Here is an 18,721-nt window from a genome sequence, read left to right as displayed (position 1 = left end):
AAAGACGAAAGGGATTGACGAAAATAATACTTAGCTTACAATCCTAAAACAAGAGCAGCCACCAAGGTCTGACTTTCGTGGACCGGTGAATCACCGCTTTGATATTGTGCAAAAAACCTTCGTGAGGAAAAAGCACAAACCGACTAACACCGTTTTCACTAGTAACTTATAACAAGTCTAATTGGTTATAGAAACTGTTCACATATTCAAACAATAACGATGGAAAACTATTTTTTTTTCAATTGTTGTAATTAAAACGGAAAAATGACAAGCGAATTTTTTTTCCGTTCGTTCTAGAGCACAGACTGCTACGATTGATTTTGTAATTAGTTAGTTTTCCTGTAGTAAATCCCATATAAATTTGAAACCTCGGGCGCGAAATTTTTTTTTCACCGATCGAGTTAAAATTTTGCATAGTTCTTTTGAGAGCCAAAAGGAATAAATAAATAAATAAATATATTTTCATTTTTTTTACATATTCAGAAATGTGATGGAAGCGTGCCAGTTTTATTCGTATTTACGTGATCCAGTCTTTTTATTTCTTTTCATTTCTTTCCGCTCAATTTTTTTGAAGACGACTCAACTGATTCAGATAATCTTAGGCTCATTTGAAAATGAAAATCATCGATACATGTATCAAGTTCCAAAGCCAAAAGCAGTTTCACTCATCCGCATAATTTTTTCACTGATGGCGGAACCGATATAGATAAAATTGGGTTTACTTACAATGCGGTCACTGTTTACGTTCAAAAATGTTATTGCTGATACTTTCGTCCGGAAATGTTATCGAACAAGCGACGTAAGCATTCTGCGAATAACCCTAGTCAATCTAGAAATTTATTCATTTATTTGCGTCAAAAATTCGCTTATTAAAAAAAAAATAAACACGATAGTGGGAATAATATAATGACAAAGGAATACATTTTCGAATGGATCAAGTTTTTCGACTAAGTTGTTGGTATTCATTTACCTTTTTGGCCAAAATATGCTTTCTGGCTAAATGCACGAGCAGTTGGAATCTCGAGCCGGATCATTTGTTTTTTCACTCGAACAATTCGTGTACATATAATGAAATTCGATTGCAGATAGAACAAATTTTATTTTTTGAAAATATTCCACCCCTTTCGGGAAAACAACCGCGACAGGTGAAGCAGGATTTGCGCAACTGTAATGCAAATAGTTGCTTCATCAATGGTGTCATATTCAACTGCAAATTATAAATGACGTGATGCAATAAGAGTGTTCAAATAATGTAATACAAATAAAATTCTAATGTTGAAGGTATTTGATATTCAACACAAATACATGATTATCACTACCCAAGTAACACTTTTAATATTAATAAATACTTGGAAGTGTCATCAATGCATTAAAACTTTAAACTCCACGAAAGCCTACTGAAAACCTCTTTAATATTGCTGACAAGTGGACCATTCTTCATAGGGTTTATAAAGCAAAGTGAGGAATCAGCATAAACCTTCGTTAAAAATCCAAATTCAAAAAAACATTTAAACCTGCTTTACGATCAACATTAAAATTTTTTCGGATGGAATGAATTCTGCTATGAAAAAACTGTCTTTTTGATGATATTTTTCTTGATTATATGTGTGTCATGTCAGTAAGAATATATTAGATTTTAACTACGAATTTGAGGCTTTTTCCGAACTTAAAAACTTCATGCGCTTTTATTTTAATCGTAAATGTATGGATAAAAATAAGAATGATTTCTAATCGCCTTGAAATAAATGCGGTTTTTGCGAAAATCTCCATGATTTATGAAAATTATTTTTTGTGATTCATCGTAATTTTTGTATAAAACTATTTTGTGGCGTCAAAACTTGTAGATACGTTATGAAAATGAATCATGATAGTCCATCATATTTCCTCGTTATTGCATTTCGAAGTTTATTTGATGTCAATAAATGCTACGGTATAGAACATTATAATGGCGGCCATGAAATTTTCTTCAATGCAAGTTACACTTAACCTAAGAAGTAAAAAATCAATTAGCCCACAACAAATATGTCATAAATGTACTTTAGAACCCTCAAATTTGTTCTGAGAGAAACTGTCATCCAATGGACACTCACACATACAAAACTAGACTTATGAAAGAATTTAACTAAGCAATATTAAGAGTGTTTGCGTGGTTTTATTCTAGTACAGATTGTTTTACTTTTAGTCCAGATGTTATTCTAGGTAAAGGGTTTTATAAAAGCTTTAAAAACAATGATATTACTTGTCAAAAGAGACACTTATTGTAGTAGTCATAAAACAGGTAGTGATTGAAAATCAATTACAAATTCCTATAAATTATAATCAAAACCATAAGGCATTCGAATTGTTACTTGGATATTAATGCTCTTCATGGCGTATTACTTTTATATCGTATGTGTTCATCGTTTAAGTCTGAATAAAATGTTCCCTTTGTTTGGATTCAAACCCTTGACGACCCTGGCTCTTTGACTTCGTAACCCGCATCTTTCACCTGAAACTGTAAGTTAACTTGATACCATAAATGGTTTGTTTGCAACTACAAATCTTTCTTTTTTTATCTCTAATAGCATTATAGTGTGTTGCTTTATCACATATCCTATAATTGAATTAAACAACAGCGGCAAAATTGTTTCAAATTTATCTTATTTCGAGCCATAGTGTGAATACATCAGATTTCTGTTTCGTTGAATGGATTTGGGGGAAAAACTTAGTGTCGTTGAACGAACAATTGATTAGTTCGTTTTTGACATACTCTATATGGCTTTAGGCAGAATTACCTGAAAATCAACTTCCGTCCACAAAGAAATAGTTTGTAAAAGGCCATAGCATATATCTGTCGAATACGAAAGAGTCGAACTGATTCAGGTTCCTTCTTCGAATAAATTGTCCACAGTATAAAACACTATCTATATCCATTAACCATCGATTTATGAACCCCACGCCGCATTTACGGCCACTCTCTATCAAAGCGAGGTCCTCTCTCAGTCAATTCACCGCCCGAGCGGGTTTGTCTAGGCTGGACTCGTGTATCAGATGTCGTGCTATCACAAAATCCATGCTAATAACATCAAATTTAAGTGATTCCGTCATCACGAGCCCGAGAAACGTACACCTCGTCAGAGCCGCGGCAGCCAGCATCGTATCTGTCACTTGACAAGCGTTAAGGCGATAATTATAGCGGAGGGATCTATTCACCGTCGATTCACCGCCGCAAAAACGAAGAATCTCGAAAATTGAAAAAAAAAAAATACTGAAGAAATGTGATACGCCCAATCGACGGTATTCACATTTGGATTCTCTTTGCACTGACTGCGGATGTGACGGAGAGATGGTACGATTACAGTCGGCATCTCAGCTTGCGAGTTGCGGTCTACGAGTTGCAGCGGAGATGGCGGCAACGGAAAAGTTAAATTATAGTAATCCATAAATCATAAGCACATGTGTTCATGATCCGGTGAGAAAGGGCATCCCGCGCGTGACGCTTACTGGTATCAAGACTAAGCAACGATTAACACGAATTTATTCATTGAATCCCGTCCGTTGGTCTAATCCCTTAGCGATATCTGGTGCCAGCTGTGTTAGTGGCGTATCGTTCAACTTTGCCAGGGCATTAGCATCCATTTCGTGTAGATATATTATTATCTTTGGCCATGTTGCCTTTTTCAATCGAGAGTTTGCTGCCAGTCTCCACAGGCGGCCAAGTTGAAAATTCGCTTTCACCAGCCGAAAAATTGCCGGAGGTTCTCTAGGCGAACAGCAAACGACAAGACGCTAATAATTGCTCACATCCGATTGAATCAGCACAGCTGACTGACAGAGTAAGATAACACGAGATCGATCTCGCACGCGTCCAGCTAACTATTTTCGTTTTGCATACAATACGAATCTCACTCTCGGCGACAGTCTATTAGCGTGGATGCTTCCATGTGTATATAGATACTTGGTGGAAAGAGGCTATGACGTCCAAAAAGGTAAATCTTTATTACCCTCATAAATTCTCGAAACTCGACCAATGAAACAATTTTTTCCTTCGCACTTCAAAACTTTAACGAGGTTCATCGCTTGTTGCCGCATGGTATCTCTTCTTCCTGAATGCGATTCGAGTCGTGAGAAGAGTAGGTGGGGTACGTGTGACCGGCGGTGGTTGCGTCTTGTTGTTTTGCCAGAGAACGTAAAAAAATTTACACCACACACTTGATCAGGGTAGAGGAAAAAGATTTGCAACGCGTCCGGCCCCTCCTCCACCCCAATCAGCAACTTCCATTTACCGTTGCCACATTCTACCGGACTTAGTCAACGTTTTAGGCCGCTGCTGACAGGCTGGTAGACTGACTTTGGACTCGACAATGTCCGGAACGACCAGTTTTTTTTTTTCGTTAGCCTCATATTACCAGGCGGCAGTTTGCGATGTGTGCGTGCCTTTGCTTGGGAGTATGACGGAGCGGAAAGATCGCACGAAACATAATGAGGAGAGGTAAAACACCGTAAAAAGATGCAAAATGGGGATTGTTACATATTAAATCGGGTTTTTCGCGCGGTTCCCTGCTGGGTGGTGGAAGACGGCATAGGGTTGCCGGCTATTAGCGGTTGATGATTCTGGCGGTGTGGCGTGCGATAGCGCTCGGTACAGTGTAGAGATCGTACGGGAGGAGATAGTTTCGCGGACTGTAACACCTGACAAAAGAGAAGAAATTAAGGCCGTTTTGGAATGGCCTGGACTTGGAGCAGCAAATTAAGGTTATTCGCTAGGGGAATCATTGGTTTAATTATTGTTTTCACGTGTGAACAACTTTAGTATACCGACGAGACTGTATTAGTGTTTGGAAATGAAAACGGTAAATGTGCTCTTGGATTTAAGGGAACTCTGACGTACTTGATTACAAGATGAGTGGCTTTTGCATTAACAAGTAATATGGAAGTCGTACTATTACTCATGTTGCTTACTGTTTCATCTTTTATAAGCAACCATCATATCTGTTCAATTCTGTTCATTGACTTAAATAATGAATTCGATATCTCGAATGTGACAAAAAACGATTCTCACAAATTCAGATAAAATTCAACGTCATCGACGGCTATCCGTGATCTGACTCCTTGGTTACAAGTTTAGGACTTTGATCAGCATTGATTTATTCAGTCCAGTCATGATGCAAAATCTACAAAAACTACAAGAGACAGCTCTACACGGATAAAAGTCCATTGCCATGAAATATTTCTTGTCATGAGATCATACCTATTATTAATGATGTTATGAGCAACATGATTTAAATCATGAAAATTTTTAGGGGAGATGAGTTTTTGTTCACGATATGAATCATTTTGCTCAAAAAATCATCAGTACTAGACATGATCTCATGAGAAGACATATTTTATGATTTCCATGATTGCTTAACCATGGTACCGGCAATGGATTTGTATCCGTGAACGAGGTAGTTTGGATTGCTAATGTGAAACATAATACAAAACGAAAAAATTCAAACTGTTCTAAACAGTAAATGCTACAAATTTCTGTAAAACTTTCTTCGATGTTGTTGTTATTGTGCAATAAAAATAGTCATTGAAAAACACAGGTTCCTTGGATGACAAATTTTCTCCTTCCAAATTGATATCAATTATGGTTATCGTACCAGTAATCATTTCATTAGTCTCTACCCATTTTATATCCACTTGAGTTGTGTTAAAATTGGATATCATGTTTTCGCTTCGGCTCAACACAGTTCAAATTACATACTTATTTATGTGGATCATTCGACCTATTTCCGATAAAACTGGAAAACTCTTTTAATGGGTAAATAATGAGTAAAGAAAATTTGTGTCAAAAACTGGGTGGCTTACTACCCAGATTTATATGATGGAACGAACCGCGAATGGGTAGAAAATTACTCATTTTTAAAAACGATTCAGAAATCAAACATGATGAATTTTCGGGTTGCCTAGAAATAGAAAAACGAATGAGTTTTTTGAAGAAGTTGTTGGAATATTTACGTACGTCTTAAATATATTTAAATTAATAAAATTGTTGAGACCAACTCACTTTTTGAGAAAATTAGAAAATTAGTGAGCTTTTGAAACAAAAATCAAACAAAATAAATCGGAGACTAGTTAAATTAAAATGATGTTAGAACTTACTCAAACTGGACAACTAGGCTAGCTATGCACTTGGTTATGCATTAATTTTGATGATTTTTTGAAAATCCGTTCTCTCGCTTTCTTAAATCACTCAATAGTTTTGCAACCACTTGTGCATATTATTTGACCCATTTATTTTGTTGACCAGCATATGGATATTGGTAGTATTTCACCCAATTTTATGTATCAAAAAGTACTCTACTTTTGACAGCTCGAATTGAAGTCGAAAATGGGTATTTATGGTAATCATAAATCGTTATTTTACTTTAACCGTGTAACAAACAATACCGCATCGAAGACTCATAAATTTAGTATATGAGATGACTACTGGAGCTGAGATGAATGGGAATGCCGTCACTCTATGATGTGTATTTTGCATTGCCAATTCTGTTCAAAAGACTTTGTTAATGAAAACATATTGAAATTTTAATCGTTCGTAAACATTTCATCCAGGATGTTAAGGTTTTATTATCGTCGTTCAATCGTCTTAAAAAATAATGCAAGGTTCCTTTTAGATTCCACTATGAAAAAACTATTTCGTTATGATACTAACGTAATAGTGACACAAAGATACCAGTATTTTGAATGCTATTTGCATTCATCCTCAGTGTCTCAGAAGTCTGTTGATGAATGCAAATAGCATTCGAAATATCGGTATATTTCTGCCACTATTACGTTAGTATAATAACGAAATAGTTTTTTTATCGTGGAATCTAAAAGGAACCTTTCAATATTTTTTCACACGGTTCAGTTTCATTACACTAACCGCTCGAAAACTAAACTTTGAAATGTCGAATGCTAAACTTTGAAATGTCGAATGCTTTTAAAATTTGATTTTGATTTATTTAACCAATAAGATCGGTGGTTTGATATATCGCTATCAGTGTACAACTTTGCCGTTTTTTTTTCCAAAATTAAAAGCTTTATTGCGAAAAATTGCTGTATTATTCAAAGTATTGTCCGTCGCTAGCGACAACTATCTCCCATCTTTCCGCAATTTTCGGATCCCGGCTCGAAAAAAGCAGTCCTCTTTTCCATTTCACTATCCATGAAGCAATTCATTTTTCCAACTCTTCGAAGAATTGAAAATTTTGATTTGCTAGGCCGTGTGCCATCGAACGGAATAGGTGAAAGTCAGAAGGGGCGACATCTGGGGAATACGGCGGGTGGGGCAAGACTTCCCATTTCAGAGTTTCCAGGTACTTTTTGACCACTTTTGCGACGTGAGGCCGAGCATTGTTGTGTTGGAGGATGACTTCCACCACCATGTTTGTCTTCGACATCGACATCACCATTGTTAAAACGTTGAAACCACTCCCGACACGTTCTTTTACTCAGAGCAGCATTTTAAAAACTTCCCGCAAATGGCGAGAATTGGGCACATAAAAAGACATTCTCGAGCTTGAATAATACGAAAACAAGAACCACTGTCACTGAAACGGCGATGACAATTCGTTAGGCACTGTACACACTCACTTTAAAGGCATTATCATCTATGTATTTTGGCCAGCCTCAGTCGGTACAGCCACCTATCGGAAAACGGCGGAAGTTGTACACCTGATACTTTAATACCGTCATCTCTGATAGGAAAATCATGTGTCTCCGATTTATTGTAGACGAAATAAGATACTTCTCACCACAAAATTTAATTTCAATCATTTATAATATTAATAAATACATGAATCTTAAATTAAAACTTTAAACTCTACGAAAGCCTGTTGGAAACCACTATAAGAGCATATTCCTGCCAAGTGGGTCAATCTTTATATGGTTTATGAACCAAAGTGAAGAATCAGAATATACTTGCGTTAAATCTTTTTCGAAATTGATATGTTTACGATTCGCCTTTGACTCATCAGTGCATAGCAGTTCAAATTGAACTGCTTTATGCAAAACTCGGCAGTTCAATTTGAACCGCTAAGCAGACGTAAAGTTTCTGCTATTTACAGAACGCTTTTTTTTCTTTGCATCGAACTGCAATGTCTATACTGACGTGCCGAACGAAAACGTGTTTTCGACTTTTTCTGGCCCATACAGGTTTGGTCATTCAGGGGTTAGCCAAATTTTGTGCTAGGGCACATAACCGATTTTGATATGTTTATGTTTCGTCTTTGACTCATCAGTGCATAGCAGTTCAAATTGAACTGCTTTATGCAAAATTCGGCAGTTCAATTTGAACCGCTAATGTTTCCAAATTCAAGAAAATTTTGAAACCAGCTTTACGATCAACATTAAATTGGAAGGAATTCCGCAATGCATCAACTGTCATTTTTATAATGACTTAATTTTTTCTCTCCGTAGAACATTGTGGAGGGGGTACAAAAAATTGTGCACTAGCGTGCCCCTTAGGGAGAAGTGACAAATTGTGTTTTTTTGTAAAATGATCACATAAATACAAATAAATATGTGTGGAACACAAAAAATACTGCTTAAATCTTCGTAACATTAATTTACATTTTGACAATAAATGTGTCTATCCCGTAAGGTTGCCCCAAGAAGTTTTTTACCTTGGATATAGTAAACGTATCAAAATCTACACACCTATAAAAAATGTGCAAATTTAAGTCTTCTGAGACCAACATATTCGAGCGCCAAAAATGACTCATTTTTCAGTAGGTCTGTCACACATTTCATGCAATCTGACATAGTGTTTAAACATATAAATGTACACCTCTGCTTGAAAGGTGATCAAATCAAATTGTAATACGAATCATTTCACGAATCTCATTCTGGTGAATTGAGTCATTTGTACACACTTCGAAAAAAACCCTGTGATATGTTAGATGTGTAGAAATAACAGAGTAGTCTTTTGATTGAATTTCCCTGATTGATTTAGGACCCTTTGATCGGGCTTATATGTCCGCTGAGTCGATGGTTTTAGCAATATATTTTGATTGGTGTCGCTTTCTGATTTGATCACAATCAATTAAGACACTACAAAAACTGAAGAATATTAGAATTTCATGAAGAAAAAATACCATCAAGAGTATACATACAAATTTGTTGATACCAGGGAAACATGAGGAGTGTTCGTTTTTGTTCGTGGACTGTCCGTGTACCTCGCGGCTTTTTTTGGACTCAGAAAGTGAAAATGATTCTTAAATCTGATCAGGTTGAGACAAGAAGAAAAAGACAGGCGTCGAGAGCAAGGTCATAGTTGAGCAAATGGAGGGCGATCTTAATGCGATGGTAATGATTGTTGCGTTATTATTTTCTTGAAGTTTTTGCAATAATTAACTTGGATTGTTAGAGCATTTTCAAATGGGAAACAATTTGCACAAAATTTAGGTCAGATAAAAAACAATTCTAAAGAAAAACGATTAAAAACAGCATAGAAAACGTAGTATAATATTTTAATATGAAACATAACTTTTACGATAAGCAATGGTGAGTCGTTTTTTTGTTGAGAGGATAATTGCATGGTACGTATCGCAAACCTTCTGCATTCATATTCTTTACAGGATTGGTATTCAAGCATTTGAAACAGGTGCTTATTTGCTGAACTCGTATTTCACGAACTCATCCTTCAAACTTAAATTTCCTGCTAAAAATTGATTCGTGGTTTGTACCTACCTTAGTGACCTACCTATGCGGTATATAATTTCTTTGAAAACAACTTCCTTCAACAGGGTAGACTAAGGTTGATGTCAGAGTGAGCGCGGAACGCGATGCGAAGCGAAGCGATTCAATGCAATGTACTGTTATCGCATCGCGTTCACTCTGACAGGCTTGCTTTGATCAAATGCCACTAGCTCGCACGCGTACCTCGACGCATCGCGTTACGCTGTCACTCTGACAGTAACCTAAGATTCTTGATTTGAACAGATATTCCATTCAATACGAACGAAGTTGAACAATCCATAATTCTTCCACTTTAATACAAATGGTGCAGAAACTTATCATAAGTAGGAAAATGTATCTGAACATAACGGCTCCCTTTTCAATTTTGATATGTGATAAACTTTAGAAAACGAAAAAAAATTGTTACTATGTTTTGAAGTCAATTTATTTATAAATCCTAGCGTATTTCTAGACGGTTTTCTAAGGCTGGTCAGTCAATAACACTTTTGTTTCTCTAATTAAAGTAAGAAAGAAAAGAACGGTCTAGATTTGTTATATTATCACACAACAGTGCTGGCGTTTTTCGCTTCTAAGCCACTCTGCTCATAATCGAATCATGCTATATAAACAAATTTATAGTATTTACATGTATCATTCTATTTACAGCACCTCTCTTAATTCTGTCCTCGATTGATATCTAAACGCGTGCCTAATTGAGTCTTCCATTAATGATTTTCCTTTGGTAATTTTTTTACAATTTATACAATGTTTTGTCGATTGTTTTGGGTGCTAATTTATTCAAAGTATACTAATACATTTGTTTTGCTCTAACCAAATACTAGATCTGCGGTTAACAAAAACAGGCTGATTTTACAACAAAAAAGAATCCTTCTCCATTCGTTAATTGAAAAGTTTACTGACACTTTTTAAATCTTGAACATGAGTTGTTTGGAAACTTTTCAAATACCTAATCGACATGTGAATGTGGAGATCGCACACGGACCATGTTAGGGTTCTAGGATTAATATCAATATTTTTTGAAGATATGACAATTCTTTTTTGTTTGGGCATAAAAAACCAGAAGTATAACGTTATGTCGCGGTGGCCAACAAAAATTAATTAGTAGTTCGCCTCAATTTCTGCTGGATAGCAGTAGCAAAAGATGTTCGTCGCTGAAGATCATTCGTTAGAAACCAATTCATTCAGAATTGAACAATTTTCCGATGGTTAAACGATCGTCGTTTGCCCACTCTCAAAATGGACGTTTAATTGGATAATAGAAAGCCATCGGGCAGTGAGAACCAGCTACAAAAGGCTACCACATTTGCATGAAAAACCGTTGCACAAAATTTCTGCATCTGATGGGAATTCCGAGGCCGGAGAATCCAGATGGCACTCCGGGAGTGAAAAAAAAACTTGATCATAAGAAGACACCCGAATGGGGAAAAAAGCAACAACAGAAAAAAAATCAAAGCAGGAGAAATACCTTCGGCTTCAGTGAACATACGTGCGGACGTCGTTGGAAAGATGATAATTTTAATATTGTCCCCTAAATAGCTCTTCTTCAGTGTTTTCTGGTTGGTCTGTAACGGCCAAGATTCCAACTAAGCTGTTTCATGATACGTACACATTTTTTCTTCATAAAAGCCTTAAAACAGTATCTTCTTTCTGTCCTTGCTGTCGTGCCCAGCCGGTCGACTGTTCTCAACCGAAAGGGCTCACATATAAATAATAACAGTAATAAGTGCAAAACTAAATGAAAAATACAAGAAGAAACCTTGCTCCGAACAACCCTGCTCCGGCGACCTGATCTTGAAATGGTATCTGAAGCTGCCTCTACTGCTGCTGCTGCTGCTGATGCTGCTGCCGTTGACGCTGCTATAGAAGCAAAAATAAAACGACAACCTGGTCGATTTGGTTCTGAATGTGTGTTGAACTGCATTGCATGATGTTGTTGTATAACATTCCCGGGACCTGCTCCATTCGTAGGGGTTGTGGTGGTAATTGTTAACCGTTCGTGGTCACACACTGTCGTACGAACCCGCCGACTGCTTTTTTGTTGTTGTTGCTGCTGCCGTTGCGGTTACTCGAGAGACCACAGAGACTATCTCTCGCATATACACATATTGTATAATAAACGTTGATTATGCTGATGATCGTGTAATAAAGCTGCACATCTAGGAGCCAGGGCTGAGCTGGACTGGTATGTCAACTGATCGCGCGAATCCTGGCGGTGGCGGATGCGAAGTGACTCGAGAGCGTTACGACTATGGAGAATGTCACTATCATTATTAAATTGCGATCACGCGGCTTGTTGAATCACTTTTTTTTTCTTCCACATCGACTAGCTCACATAATTCTTCTTGCCGTTGTTTGACCGCTCGACAACCCGAACGGACAACATTTTTCATTTATTTCTATACACTGCGCTGTACCGAAGAGAGGCACTGTCATTACTGCCGGAAAAGGGCCGCTTTATCAATGTAACAATTATTTCCGAGATGGGGGAAAAAAAGACGAATCTACAAACGACACACGACGGCTAACACGGCTCTTTTTTTTAACGTGGCCATTTTTTCTTGTTTTTATCCACCGAACCTCGATCACTAGGTTACGATGGTGGATGGTTGCAATGTTGAGCTGTAGCAGTTAACTTTGCATTTGATTTGTGCTTGTCATTCCTGGGAGGTTTGCTTTTGTGTGTTAACACATGTTGTTTTCATGCTGACTTTTCTTTTTTTGTGACGTCTACTGACTGTTGTGTGTAACTTGAACTTCTTCAATTTCATTTTTTTCTCGCTTAACCGTATTGAACTGCTTTTTTTGCGATCCCACTGTCATAGTTGGAAAGAAAGACATCACAAGCACGATCACATTTCTTCATAAAAACGCACACACACATACACAGATACTCGTCGAATATTGAATAGGCAGCTCAGCCGGAGGTCGACTGTTCGATGATCGCAAGTTTTTTTTTCTACTGAAGGAATGTCACTTGCACTTGGCCGTTTTGGATCGCAAAAGGCTTCAAGAGAGTTTACAATTGCACCTTGTTTGTAAAGTTGAACTTAGTACTAAAAGAGTCATTATTTACAGGCGCTCGAACGCGTTGAGTACGGATTATGTTTTTATAATTTAATGACTTAAGCGTTAAATATCACATTTGTTTTTCGTTCTGGAAAATTCTAAATTTCGCTAATCAGTTCGTGAGTTTCTACACGGTTCCTATCACACTAAAGACTGAGGGGGTCATATGTGTATCCCCACGGTACGTGGTGAAGCGTTGGTACCTCCCCTTTGCTGGTTTTGCTGCTGTTGTAACTCCTGTTGCCGTTGATGCTGAAGTAATTGCGGCGGCTGCGGTTGCTGAGCTAACCCCGGTAACGGAAGTGGTTGCTGCTGCAATGAGGAATGATCTTGCTGCCTTGGACCTCCCGTCCTCGAATCGGGTTGAGGAGGCTGTTGAAGCATGATCAACTGATTGCTGGTGTTGTTTCTGTTATTTGGTGCTCGACTCAGTTGATAATTGTTTCGAATACTAGAATGAGTCATATTAATCGTTTGCTGCTGTCGCCTTCGCTGATTGTTTGGCACGTCTGGGAGGGCGAATCGTAGCTTCTCCCAAAATAATTTGTCACCCCACTGCAGGTAGGTGTTGGTTTTAAGATATAACCGAATATCAGGATCTAGGTCCTTCTGAGGAACCTCTCCTAGTAGAATTACTATCAGTCTTCTTCGGCGATCACGTAGCACCTGATGGTGGGCCGATTTGAACTCAAATCGGCACCACTCGGACTTGATGAAGTTTTCCGACAGGACCATAATTGTCCTTCGAGACGATTCCACCGCCTGTACGATCGTGTCCGCTATGTATGCTCCTACAGGAAAATCCCGATAATGCAAGCACAACTTATAAGAGGGGTCACCATTCTCTAACATCGGTGCCAGTTCTTCAGCAACGAAAGCCTCATCTTTTGAGCTGTAGGACACGAAAGCATCGAATAGTTTGTCCCTCTCGTTCTTATCCATATCAGCATTACGGTAAAACAATCGCACACCGAAGCGAGAATGAAACCAAACACGCATTTCTTGCCGAAATACAAACACAATCAGTGTCAGTATGATGATCGCCGAGAATCCACACAGTGCAGCCACCAGTAACGGGATGTAACCTTCGATCGGTGGAGGCGATAACACTGTCTTGCGCGACGTCAGGTTTCCGTTGATGATGTTATCGAGAGGAACTGCACCACTGCACAGTGTAGTACTGTTGTCGAAATAAATCAAGAAACCACCGGTCTGTGGCTCTCCACTTGCTTCCAATAAAGTCCCCCTAGGAGCAACTGGCTGCCCGACAGTAAATGACGGGGACGAAACCGATCCGTTCACTGATTCTCCGATTGCAAGCGCAGTGTCATTGCCCGACCCGATCGTCACCGTACATTTTATTTTCAGTTTATCTTTCACGAAATCGTACAACTTGAGATACTCGCGGAACTTTTCCAAGTACTCGCAGTCACAGGACCATGGGTTCGATGACAATCTCAAATCATTCAGCTGCTTCGGCAGATGCCACATATTAAACTCCACTATCCGGTTATGATCAAGCCGCAGTATCTTCATATTATGCAAATGATCAAAACTGTGATTAGCAATCGTAGAAATTTTGTTGTACTGTAACAATAACTCCTTCAACCGTTCCAATCCCACGAACTCGAACCCATTGAGTTCCGTTATGTGATTGTGATCCAGCTGCAAAATCTCCAGCTCTTTTAAACCATAAAAAGTTCTATTGCTAATAATCTCCACATTGCTGTTATTCAAAAACAGAATCTTCAGTTTTTTTCGTCCTAAAAAGGCATGACTATTCAGCATCTTGAAATTGTTACCGTCCAAATAAATCTGCGTTGAATCCATCGGGATCTGGTCGGGTAGCTTCTCGTCGTATCCCGCCCTCGAACAGTCCACCACATTCGAGGTCCAGCTCTGATCGTGATAGCAGGTGCATCGAGCCGGACACTCCATCTTGCAGTCGCAAGCATAAAAATCACAGCAGTGACACAGTGCGAAACAGTGCGTCTCGTATTTGCACAGGAACTGATTTGGCAACGCCTCTACCAGTGGAACATATGTTCTTCCTCGGTTGTACAACAGCTTGCAGTATATGCTATCCAAATCCATTAATTTCGGCTGCGTCCTCGAGTCCACGTTATTTTTTTGCAACCAGTTTAGATTACAGTCGCACTGATACGGGTTTCCTCCGATGTAGAACTCCGGCAGTTGTTTATCATCCGCCACGGCCGATATCCGCAGTGCATTTGGATCCAGGGTCGTAATTTTATTCCCGAACAGATCGACTCGCGTCAGGTTCGGTTTTTTGAAGAACGTGTACGACTGAACCTTGGAAATAAGGTTATCGTTCAAATACAACAGCTCCACACTGTTCGGAATGGCACTGCCGGTGATTTCCGTCAGCTGATTCGAACTAGCATCAATTGTGCTGAGCGACAGTTGACTCTCGATCTCAAAATAGTTACCCAGCTCGGCGATCTTGTTTGCATGAATGTCCAACCACTGCAAACCAGTCGGAATGAGCGCATAATCGAACAGTTCCAGATGATTGTCGGAAATGTTGAGCCAAACCAGATTTGGTAGCTTGGTGAACAAACCGGCGATATCAGTCAGGTAGTTTCCGTCCAATCGAATCGCCTGTAGATTGGTGTTGTTATCAAAACAGGCCTGCTCTACTCGCTTCAATCGATTTTTCGAGAGGTTCAAAATCTGGAGGGATTTCATGGCATCAAATGTTCCCTTGCGAATCACTTCGATGTTGTTTTCCGTCAACCTTAGCCCATACATATGGGCCATGTCCTTGAAACTGGCGTTTCCGATGTTGCTGATGTGGTTTTCCCCCAAATCCAACGTTCGGAGCATTGGAACATCATACAAAGCATCCGGTACTTGAAGCAGTTTATTGCCGTTAAGATGAAGATCCTGCAGAGAGGATAAATTCTTGAATGCTACTCGATCTATTCGTGAGATCCGATTGTAATCCAGCGATAACAGAGCAAGTCGATTCAGTCCGTGGAAAGTGAAATATTCGATGTTTGAAAGGCGATTATTGGAGATGACCAGAGTATGCAGAGCAGCTAGTTCCGAAAAGGTGTTCTCGCTAAGTGTTTCTATGAAGTTGTCTTGAAGTCGAAGGATTTGTAGACTGAACAAATCTCGAAAGATGGCTGGCTCAAGTTTCGATATTTTGTTGTTCGATAAATCTAAAAGAATTAGCCGTGATAATCCTTTGAATGTTGCAGAATTCACCCACTCGGAAGTGAGTTCATTGTTGGACAGATCGAGAACGAGTAGTTGCTGTAGTTCACTGAAAATTCCCGGTGCAAGTACATTGATACTGTTGTTCTGTAGGTATATTTCTTTGATATGTTTTGCCTCGGAGAATAGTTCCGGTGGTAGATTCGTCAGCCGATTTAGAGATATATCAAGTTTCGAAAGTGACAGCAGTCCTTCCAAGGCTCGATCGGCAATGAAGTTGAGCCCATTGTTCTGCAGTCGTAGTTCGGTTAGCTTCCCCAAACCGGAAAAGATTGCCGGTGGTAGATTATCAATACTGTTGTGGGAGATGTCAAGAATCGTGATGGCTCCACCGCATTTCTTCGATAACCGTGTGCTGAGTGATGCACTGAAGTGAAATACGGAAAGATCTCGTATTCGGTTTTGCGTCAGATTTAAATACTGCAGCCTAGTCAATGGACAGATCATGCCATCGGGCAGTGACCACATGTTGTTCTGACTGAGATCTAGCCGCTCGAGCTTGGAAATTTCGGCGTTGAAGACGTGTGGAGATATCTCCAAGCTCACTGAAGACCAGTCGGTGTTATGCGTACGTAGGGTCAGGTTGGTCAGCTCCTTAAGACCCCGGAAGGAACCATCAGTTAAGTTTGCTATTTTGCAGTAGTCTATCGATAGAGACCGTAGCTCCGATAGTTGCCGGAAACTACCTGGGCTTATGCTAGACTGAAAAAACAACCCATCGTTGCATTGCAACCGCAACCGAATCGTATTCTCCGGGTGAAGCACACTAAAATTTGTATTTTCTAGTTCACTGTTGATAGTTCTAAGTCTACACACTAGGGTAAGGTCATCTTCACTATAACCGGACCACCGGCACTCGTCGGGAGCTTGGGAGAGCAACGATTTGCTCAGCGATGCTCCGAGCACCCCAAAAATGGTACCAAACAGGACCGACAGCAAGGCCGGTGAGGATCGCATCTTTGTAGATTGGCAATTTTGAAGCTCCGGGTCACTGCCAGTAACCCGTTTCTAGGTTCACTTTGCAAATTTCAACTTGATGGACTTGTTGGAATACTGACTAATTTGTAGTACTTTTCCTTGTTCGCGTTAGGCATGTCTGGTTTATTAATCGTTCCGTTTATCACTTTTTTCACGTCTTTCTAGGCAACATTAGTTGCCTGCTGCTTCTGTGTACGATTTAAGACTCTATGTTTTGATCCCGTGGTTCGCTGTTTTCGATGCGTTTTGTTCACCTTTTCACCTTTTTCATTGACGCTTGAGGAGGCGCATAAATTTCGGTTTACACTATCTCATATTCTTATCTTATTATTTTCTTTTCTTCACTTTTTTCGCATTTTTGCCGCAGCCGGCCGAGTCCTTTTTCATAGCTTATTCGCGCCTGCATTCGTCAGACCGCACGTAACAACAACAAAGACAACAAATTCTATAACACTGTCAGCCGCCGGTTCACTTTTTCCTGATGCTTTTCACTTCTTTCGCTCTTTTTGCCAGCGAAATTAAATGATCCTGATAAAATAATCCATAAAAGTTGATCGTAAATTTAAATTTACAGTCGCGATAAAACTGAATAATCCAATTTCTTTCTTCCGCGCCACGTCTGGATCAGGTCTAGTGGAAGACGACTGACGATCGGCTGTGCGTGTGTGAGAGCTGCGGCGGGTTGCGTAAACAGCCGTTCCTTGCTGAAACTTGCGATGCCGACGTGGGACCGTCTAGTTCCGAAACTTGATCACGATCGCGTTTGAATTTTAACGAAGTCACAAGAACTTGCACTCTTGCAACACTTTGACATCTGAATCTATCTGATTTACAACAAGCTAATTTCAATAAACGAACCTTCGAGAGGATTTACTCAGAAACCAAATCTTCGATACAACCGACGATCGAGCGCGGATACGCGCGTCTACTTCCGTCAAAGTCAACTCATAAACTGAACACTAAGAGATCTTTTCGCGCACGGTTCAACCGCGATCAGAAGAAACCATCTCACGCTCACCTAAGTTTTCACGATACTCTCCACGATCATAAAGTCGAGAGAATAAAAAATAAATACGAACATAAATGCAATTAAAACCGGTTTTCCGCATACTTGCTACCACAGAAAAAAACCTTTCTCCTGGAATATCATTGCGGTTAGAATAGGATGGAATCGGGCGACAGGTATCAAAACCTTTCTCACCTGGACGGCCATACTTGTGCTCTCCATACCAATACAAAGACCACGTGCTGGAAGTAGAAAAAGGACAGATCGATTTGCATCTTTTCTCTCTTCAACGAAATCATTTTCTCTCAGAGAAAACTACGTCTGTGGCTAACAAGATACAGGAAAAACATAAAAGGCTCTTTTTTTAGGCTGCTGCTGTTGCTGCGGAGCATGATCGCATGAATTCATGTTCGATTTTATGCTTCTGTGTTCTCTCGCCCCTTGTTCGATTGTTTAACCTAACAACGTTCGTTGGTTTTGTCTCTTTACTGCGGTAGTCGAACGCTAACCGGCAGAAAGTAAGACGCAAACAAGAAACGAAACTCGAAGAAAAGCACTCCCGAGCAGGAGATATGCTTGATGAAACTGATCGAAGAGGGTTTTTTTCTTGTGGAGGCCAGGCAGCGATAGTGAATGAACTCAGATGTTGGTTTTTGTTGATGCTTGACGATAAAAGAAAATTGTAGCAATCGATTCAACGCAGAAGTGCATACGGATCGA

At 39.4% G+C, this 18,721-nt stretch overlaps 1 protein-coding gene across 1 annotated transcript; it reads right to left on the bottom strand.

Annotated features, from left to right (window-relative positions):
• Positions 1-10,113: 10,113 nt before the first annotated feature.
• Positions 10,114-17,929, bottom strand: LOC131438906 (toll-like receptor Tollo). Its single transcript, XM_058609301.1, has one exon. It carries the CDS (start codon positions 16,972-16,974, stop codon positions 12,937-12,939), a length of 4,038 nt encoding a protein of 1,345 aa, XP_058465284.1. The 5' UTR covers positions 16,975-17,929; the 3' UTR covers positions 10,114-12,936.
• Positions 17,930-18,721: the final 792 nt, after the last annotated feature.

This window comes from Malaya genurostris, chromosome 3 (assembly GCF_030247185.1).
Source record: "Malaya genurostris strain Urasoe2022 chromosome 3, Malgen_1.1, whole genome shotgun sequence".
NCBI classification, from domain to species: Eukaryota; Metazoa; Arthropoda; class Insecta; order Diptera; family Culicidae; genus Malaya; species Malaya genurostris.
Note: the sequence above shows the minus strand (reverse complement) of the source record. Positions and strands in the feature narration are given on the sequence as shown.